General features: G+C 27.3%; 1 protein-coding gene across 1 annotated transcript in view; it reads left to right on the top strand.

Annotated features, from left to right (window-relative positions):
• Positions 1-5,958: 5,958 nt before the first annotated feature.
• The window catches only part of LOC100165871 (pentatricopeptide repeat-containing protein 2, mitochondrial), a 5,933-nt gene continuing 2,538 nt past the window's right edge, over positions 5,959-9,353 (top strand). The window contains exons 1-5 of the mRNA XM_001946750.4: positions 5,959-6,230; positions 7,223-7,457; positions 7,523-7,625; positions 7,690-7,884; positions 8,390-8,701. Of these exons, the coding sequence (XP_001946785.1) occupies positions 6,158-6,230; positions 7,223-7,457; positions 7,523-7,625; positions 7,690-7,884; positions 8,390-8,701 (918 nt within the window). The 5' untranslated portion in view covers positions 5,959-6,157. The remainder of the gene's footprint in view (positions 6,231-7,222; positions 7,458-7,522; positions 7,626-7,689; positions 7,885-8,389; positions 8,702-9,353) is intronic.

Genomic DNA, 9,353 nt, shown 5'->3' with positions numbered 1-9,353 from the left:
TTTTAAAAAGTACTTGAGTAAATACTCAAATACATTTTTTTTTAAGTATTTAAGAAACTACTCAAATACTTTAATTGTAAAGTACTTCAAATACTACTCAAATACTTTAAAAAAGTATTTGGAATACTTTTCAAATACTTTTGGTTTTTAAAGTGGATTTCTAATTATCGCAATATAAACACATAGGTAGTAGGTAATCTAATAGTTATCTAATAGTTTTAAAGGGAATATTGTTATTCAATATTCAATACATTTTTTTAGAAATATGGTTTTCACAAACCTTTGGGCTTCGGCTAACACAGAAATACAGAATATTAAATAAAACTATTAAATATTATTGTAGTTGACAATAATATTTTTTCAACCAATTATTTCGAATAAAAATAAAATGTTCGAAATAAAAAACCAAAGTATTCAATACCAAAAAGTATTTAATACAAAAAAAAGTATTTAAAATACCATTCAAAATACTTCATGCTGAAAGTATTTAAAAAGCTATTCAATACTTAAAAAAGTATTTGAATACTTTTACTCAAATACTTTTACTTAAATACTTTACAGGACTGCCTACTTATACATCAAACTACCTATAAAAAATAACTTCTTTCAAAAATGTGTATAGAAGGTCAGACTGTTTGTAAATTATAATCACGACCTACACATTTTACTATTGCATACATGTTTTTCCCACTGTTTATAGGCTACATCTAAATAATTTGTACATTTTCGTGAATTTTCCTTATTTTGTTAATATTTGAACTTTAAATGCTTACAAAAAAAATTGTGACTGGATTTTTAATATTTTTTATCTGTCTTTGAAACAATACATCAGGTGCTAAATTTTCAAGCTTTTTTACCCAAAAAATAAACCTTTATTGATATTTATAGAATAAAAAATTAAAAAAATTAGAGACTGAAAACTTCGGTAAACCGGTAATAAGTCAAAATGTTATGGTGTATGGAAAATGCAAATATATAGATTCAGTTAAAATTTCATGGATCTGTGGTCATTTGTTTTAGAGTTACACCAAAAACTAAAAATCCCCCTTTTTTTCCTTAATTTTTCTTTTTTTTTTACGGTGGTTTCGACACCCCCCCCCCCCCCCCACTAAAAAAATTGGAAACTGAAAATGTCCCTAAACAGCTCAAAATGAGTCAAAATATTTTTAAAAAGACATGGTGTACTTATAGATAATCCTAATATAAACATCCAGTAAAAATGTTATATTCCTACGGCCATTTGTTTAAAAGTCGATTTTCTCGATAACAGAGTTTACGTAAAAATTCTCGTTTGTTCTTTATTTTTCTTTTTTTTTCACGGCGCTTTTGAAAACTACTGGAAATTTTTACTTTTGACCCCGATGGTCGGATGGTGATAGACAAAGCGCTAGAAATTAAAATCCCATTTTTAGCGTTTTTTAGGTGGTTTTCCCATGGCATTAAATTTCTATTGATAAAATCGAAAAATGACCTCTCTAAATTATGATCTTGATCCAATTTGCTAAAAGATAAGGAACTATATGTTGAAATCGAAGCACTCCTTCTGGTAAAAATTTTGTATACAGGATATAAATAAAAATGAACACCATTGTAAAACCACCAGCTTCCTCGCTCCGCTAAGAATCTAAAATCTAATAAAATTAAATTGTCGGTATTCTTTAAATACTCTAAAAAAAAACTTGTATTGAATTTATTTTTTAATAATGATTAAGACTAATATTATCAGTAATAGTGTTCCTCACACAAATAGATTTTTTATTATTCTTAATTTAATTTAAATGTATCATTTTGGTATTTATCCACAAGTTACCTCTGAATAAGCATATTATGTAAGAACTATGAATGCTTTATTTTATGATCTATATGAATTTTATAACGTCATCGTTAAATATATTGAATATATTTTTCGAAAAAAACATAAAATAAAAATGATCACTAATTCATATTTTATTTCACGCGGGTTGATCTTGCAACTAATACGACTGATGAACTGTGCATTTTTTTTTTTCATAACCTGGTTCTGAAAATATTCAGTAAAGAGTAGGTTTTAAGACTGTGAGTCTTGACTCTTGATAACAACCATTTTATATTGATGTGTATTATTATAATATTTAATTTATATATTATAATCAAAAATAATAACTAGTGAGTAAAATATTTAATACCTATTATTATAGGATATAAACTACGCTAAATAGGAGTGAATACTAATAAATGTATGGTGTATAATGTATATAAAATATAAAGATTAATAATATATTGTTTTAAATATTTCGTGCAAACCTAAAGTGTTGCCCGGCGAATAGTATAGGAAAAATAGTTACATATTACTTGGTATATAATTAGTATAATTTATAGATTTTCCTGGGTGAAACGAAGATGGCATTTGGGACGTTTAGGTTGTTCGTGCTTGCGTATTTTATACATTGCGCTTTTGGTAACACAAATATTATATCCTTCAACGTCAACCAGTTGAAAAATTACATTTAAGCTTTAAAATAAAGTGAAAACAAACTTACGCGTAAACACAGACTCTTCCGGTGAAACCAGCTATAGCTGTGTCATATCTAAGATCACACGCTCAGGTCTCCGCCGCCGAAGAAACAGCTATTACCATTCGTCTTCATTTCTTTCCAAAATGAAACTTGAAAGTATCGAGATGACGAGATATCTTATAAAAATAAGCTGAACGTAACAAAACTTAACGATATTTGAGAGTTCATCTTATATAAATATATAATATTATTTACTGCTTATCTAACAACTATCTCATGGTTGAGTTTAATTTTGTTCAATGAAATTATTAGAATCGTTAATATCGTCGTCTCCGACGGACATCGACAATTGACGACTGCCATAGAGTATAGACGATATAACCACAGATTATATATAAATATAAATATATTATATATTTTAATAATATAATCTGTGGTATAGGTAGGTAACTATATTATAATTTTTATAAATACATAGACATAGGCATAGACCTTATACCTAATCAAAATACGGTATATGAAGTACGGTATATGTACAGATACATGAATTATATGATATACCTAAGTCATAAGTGATATAAGTATATAACTATTAAACTATATATACATATTTGAACCAATCAAAAAACCCCCCTTACTTATAAAAACATTTTTAAATATGACGATAAACGAGATTCCTTTACCACCTGAACCCATATTAACAAGATGGGGAACTTTGATAAATGCTACCAATTACCATATACTACTGTGAACATTTGGAAAACATTCACTCAGATATAAAAACATTCGACAGCGATTATGCCGTTTTAATTAAGACAACCAAAAAGTATTTGGAAAAGAATAACCTTGATCAGTGTAACTATATTAAATCGAATTTCGGATTTTTACCCAAATCCATAATATTTTTGGAAAAGAAAGGAATAAAATTACCTGATTCATTATAAGAACTGTTGAAGATGCGAAAAATAAAATTGTTAACTTAAAATGTAGGTACAAAAGGCAAAGCAGTCGCACAGAAGTTAAATTACTTTTTCGACGAAAATCATAGTTACAAAGTTTTATTAAGAATTTCAGAAATTTTAATCGGCGAAGTTAAAGATATGGAAGGATGCCTGAGGACATGACAAGTAATTATTTGGTTTATTTTATGTATGCTCCAATGTCGTCTGTAGATGTCGAAAGAAGTTTTTCCGTGTATAAAACTTAACTGTCAAGTAATCGTCGTATATTCACGTTTGAAAACATCAGGAAATATCTCATTGTGCAGTGTAATTTTCAAGGTAAAGAAATTAATAAAATAATACGAATTAAAACATTTAAATATTTAAGCATTGTTTTGTTTCTACTTTAGGATCGGTAGACACGGAAGAACACTAAAATGTAAACCAATTAAGTACCTTTTAAAAATGTCTAGTGTGAGGTCTACGAGTTATGACGTATACTATCTATAGTTCTTAAAGTCATATTAAGCATAACTATTAACTACAGGCGTGGAACCAGAGGAGGTGCTAGGATTCTGTAGCAACCCCCTCCCCACACTGGCCTTGGCATGTTGCTTACTTACTTCCTTGAAAGCAAATACTCTACACAACGAATGTAGGAAAAAAAAGCCAATAAAAAAAATCCAGGGAAAAAAAAGCCACGGGAAAAATAATCCACAGAATAAAAAGCCATGGGAAAAATAAGCCACGGAAAAAAAAGTCAAATTAAATAATTAAATAATATATAACAATAAAAATTAAAGTATTAAATTAGGTATTATTTAAAATTTCTTTACACATTATTGGTCATATTGTATACATAAAATATATTTTAGATTCTAAACACCAATGAATAAATTTATTTTACAATCTTTATTTTTATTTTTTGGGCTTGTCATCACCTTTAGGGAAAATAAAAGTGTTTCAATTTCCTTAATTAAATATATTAAGGAAATTATTAAATTCATACAATCATACTGCAATGTACATTTAAAAAAGAATCATCCTGTACAAAGTACATACATTTACTTATACATATTATCTAGGGTGAAAGACATAAATCAATTGATTTCAAGATAATATCCACAAAATATCATGTTATTTTTATTCAATGTATAGCATTTTATTTCATCTTGTTCTGAAGGAAATTCCCTTTCTTTTGTTAAGATATAACTGTTTTATAAACTATACTTTCAGTCTCATACATCTATACTCTCAGTCTTTTTCTCTAGTTTCTCTACTTTTGATTTTACATTTTGAACGTAAGATGGAAATCATTAACTCTAATAAAAATAAGCCCAAATTATGTTTAGAGGGCTACATGTACGTTCTCAAACATACTGGGAAAAGTAGTATTACATGGTGTTGTAGTAAAGCAACCTTGCTCAAATGTCCAGGGACCATGTACACAGATCTTGAAATGTCAAAAATTGTCAAAAGTGGAACAACTCATATCATAACACATAGGCCGAACAAGAAAGAGGTTGAGGCAAGTAAGTGTTATAATGAAATGAAAATTCAAGCTAAGACTACTAAAAACAACCCAGCACATATTTTTGGAGAATGTGTTGCAAAATTAGATGACAAAAGTCAGATGCCACCTGAAAACATAGTCAAGCGCACACTACGAAACCAAAGAACAAAAAATAATCCCTTAGACTCTGATGAAATCATGGGTAAGTATCAATATAATATAATATATAGTTATATTAAATATATATTTTATTAAAATAAAAATGTAAATTAAAAAAAATACAATTTTTTTTAGATGAATGGTGTACAACGGGTGAGCCCCATAATAAAAGATTTTTATTGTTTGACGATGGTGTGAATGTGGAAGACGTGTGAATGTGTATTAATAATTTTATATAATATATGTTATGTATACAATATGACCAATAATGTGTAAAATTTTTTTAAATAATACCTAATTTAATACTTTAATTTTAATTGTTAGGTATATATTATTTAATTATTTAATTTGACTTTTTTTTCCGTGGCTTATTTTTCCCATGGCTTTTTATTCTGTGGATTATTTTTTCCGTGGCTTTTTTTTCCCTGGATTTTTTTTATTGGCTTTTTTTTCCGTGGCTTTTTTTTTATGTATTTTTCAGTACATTCAGTATTTTTCAGGCTGGGGAACCCATAGAAAAGAGAAATAAAGGGAACCTAAAAAAAAATCAACCACATTTATTTTGACTTTTGAGGACTAAAATAAAATATTGCCATCAGGATGGAATATACAGAATGCCTGAATGCGAGACCCTTAACCTTAGCACCCCCCATAAAAAATCCTGGATCCCCACTAAATAAGCATACATTTAAGCAGTATAATATTATATTAATATATTCTCATTTCTCAGTATGCCTATCGATTATTCGATTATCGAATGATGATAGTCGGGTGGGCGGGTTTAGCGCATGGTTGTAGTTTAGCGATAGCAGCCGTGCAATATCAAAGCTAACCTCAAACTTTAAAGCGGCATAATTCCATCAAATATCAAATAATTATTAATTTTTAGTAATTTAACAAATACTACTAAATTAGTAATATACATTAAAGTTAATACTTGTATTTCCTATTTGAATGAAGTAAATAGATAATTTATCATTAAATTTGATTAATTTGTTTGACGAATTTAACTATTTTTTCATCTTATAAGACTCAATTAAAAACCAATTATGTTCTCGAAGTCACTGATCAATTTGTGCAGACAAGGATTAGGTTCTACAAAAATTGTGCAAAACGTTTTGTGTAAGTTCATGGTTATTTTACAGAAAAAATATCCGTGTTTGTTTTGTAACATGCTGTCTGCATAATTCATATTATGTAGTAAATAATTTGTCAAATTCTCAGATAATCTTGTAAAATCTTTCTAAGATTATAAAATATAATATGTAATATATAATAATTATAAAATATAGTACAGACCATTGTATTTACATACACATTGTATGACCATACATTTAATTGTACCTACTAAATAGTAATCTAATTTTACTAAAATTCACCACTTTTCATTCTTAGGCTGAATGATTTGTGTTTGCAAAAATGTTTGTTTAAATTGTACATTACATAATAAATCACAATTGTAATTACGCATTAACTGCTGAAAATACGTCCTGTTTTCCTAATGTTTATTTTTTTTGTTTCGTACTGACTTTCAGAGTTCATAACATATAGTAATAAATAGTAGTATGTATAACTTATACATTTAATTAAAACAAATTAAAGTAAATTATTAATTATTAAACACATGAGAAACATACTTGTAGACAACTAATCTATAAATACAGTGAGTTCCGCTTAATGTGATTACTGGTTTATAGAATCAACCGTTTATTGGAATCAAAAATGAAAATCCCAAACCAAATATTATATTGAAAAAAAGATGCTTTTTGGAATCAACTAGTTAATAGAATCAAAATAGCCTGAATCAATGTGATCTCATTAAGCGGTACTCGCTGTACTTCTTTATTTATGATTTTATTGAAGTCCACCTGACTCATTGATTCTAATAATAATAGTCGCACATGACTAGTTAGTAATCTTAATTTAAACATTTAATACAATTTTTTTTATATTGAAGATTTGAAAATGTCAAACTTTAATACCTCATACTTATTAGCTTCATAAATTGTATACAATTTATTGTTTTAACTTAAAATAATAAGTCTTTAATGACTACCTAATAAATTAGAATTTAGTGTAGTTTATTTTATTTGATGTACCATATTTTTATTTAGGTAAACGTAATTTGTATGAGCGTGCAGCCATAGGATTGGATAAATATGAGTTCTTCCGAGAAAAAATTGAGAAACAGTTTTCTGATTCAGATAAACAGTTATTTCGAGAGCGTATGAAGTCTTTTGCAGATCCTGAGTCTAGTAGTTTAATTTTTACTGAAGATTTAAAACAAATCGTACACATGGTAGGTGATAATGAAGCAGATTTAACACTTGTAGAAAAAATGATGAAGAAGTAAGTATTTTTTCCTTAATTTATTTAAAATGTATACATTCCAACTAAAATTATAATAATTATAGATATAATAAGCAAAACCAAGGATTAAGATTTGGAAATTTTACTTTTGGTCCAGTTGTGATGCGAATGTATTACCATCTCAATAAACCTGATATTGCGTTACAAGTAAAGATAAAATTTGATTATTATAAACACAAAGGAAAAAAACTTAAATTACATTTTTTTTTAGTTGTTTAATGACCCAGAAATGGATGGATTTTTTAATCATTTAAGTTCTTATCAAATACTCATGGACTTATTATTTGTAAATGAACAGTTTGATCAAATATTAGTTGTATATAAAACAATTCAAGATAGACAATTACAAATAGCCAAGTTTCCTAAAGGTGTGATGATGTTAGTTTTTGCTGCATGTTATAAATTGGTAAGATTTTTGTTTGAATATGTGTTTATATTTTGGTTTTCATTAAATGAGTGACTTACCTGAGGAAATTGATTTTAATATGTGACCTATAAATCATATTATTTAAATGTTAAAGATTGTTTTAGCTTATCCATTTTGAAAATTGTATCTTGGTATACGGATCAGCTCTTATTATTATAATTTACCCAAAGTTAATATTTTATTGAGTTATGTTTTTTGCTGAAATAACTTAATAAAATTAATAATGTAGTATATTACCATTTAGATTACAGGTAGATCATGTTACACATTGTATGAATATTACATTTTAAAATTATTTTACTATATCATTATATTTACCTAAATAAACCTGTTTAATTTAATATATTTGAATACCTTAAAGCGGTTTTATTTTAATGAATAATGACTATACCAATATTTATTTTAAGTTCATAACAATAATGATTAAAATAGTTATAAAACAAATTGCTAATGATTTCTAATGATAAATGTGATTTCATTTTAGAATACAACTGAAAGTTTCGAATATGCGTGTAAATTGTGGAATGATCAACGAGAAGCTGGCCATAGTCCAATTAGAAAAACAATAACTTTTTTCGCGGCTAATGCAATAAATCAGAATAGTCCTCATATTGCTCTTGAAGTAATAACATCAGTCCGAAATCAATCATATGTGACACTCCGTAATATAAAGGTGGTAGCATTGTGTGATTTGGGCCGTATTATCGATGCTTTGCCTCTTCTTAGAAGTGTATTGTCATTAGATCAACCAATGTCTGGTGCTCCTGCGGTAAAACAAACTTATTGTAGAGATGTTGTAAGTATTCATCATAGCATTCAATTTTTGATAAATTATTATTACTCATATTTATTTAATATTTTATATTTATATATCAACATATTTAGAAACATATTTTGCTTCTGAATATGAAATTTAAAAAAATGTTAGGTAAATTACAATTAAATGTACTGTTTAAATACTTCCAGCTATACCTATGCATAAATATTTTTTCTAAATCATAAAATTGTCAAAGACAATTAGTTGTGCAGCCAATCACCCTTTAATTGCTGCATATTTTTTTACAGAAAATTAATATTTTATATTTTTTCCAACTTTTCAAATCATTCAAAGGTATGTGTCAAAGTCAAAAATTAAAATTATTCGATATCGACGTAGAACATTATATTCTATGAAATTGACTTGGTCACTGTGATATTTAAATTTGATAATATTTTATATACTACTGGTGGGTTGCCAAAGCAGTCACTAAAAATTTAACGAAATAATAGGAGCTAGTGTTCCCATAAACATAATTTAGTTGCCTGTGGTTGGTCCATTAAAGGGACGTGATACCCGCATGTGTTGTCTCCGTCTTACAAGTGCAGAACATAACAAATTTTACGCTCAACAGAACACGTGTAGCTCTGTTAATTTAAAAATGAAAGTGAATTGACCTCTTATAAAATCT

Source organism: Acyrthosiphon pisum, chromosome A1 (genome assembly GCF_005508785.2).
Source record: "Acyrthosiphon pisum isolate AL4f chromosome A1, pea_aphid_22Mar2018_4r6ur, whole genome shotgun sequence".
Classification (NCBI taxonomy): Eukaryota; Metazoa; Arthropoda; class Insecta; order Hemiptera; family Aphididae; genus Acyrthosiphon; species Acyrthosiphon pisum.
Note: the sequence above shows the minus strand (reverse complement) of the source record. Positions and strands in the feature narration are given on the sequence as shown.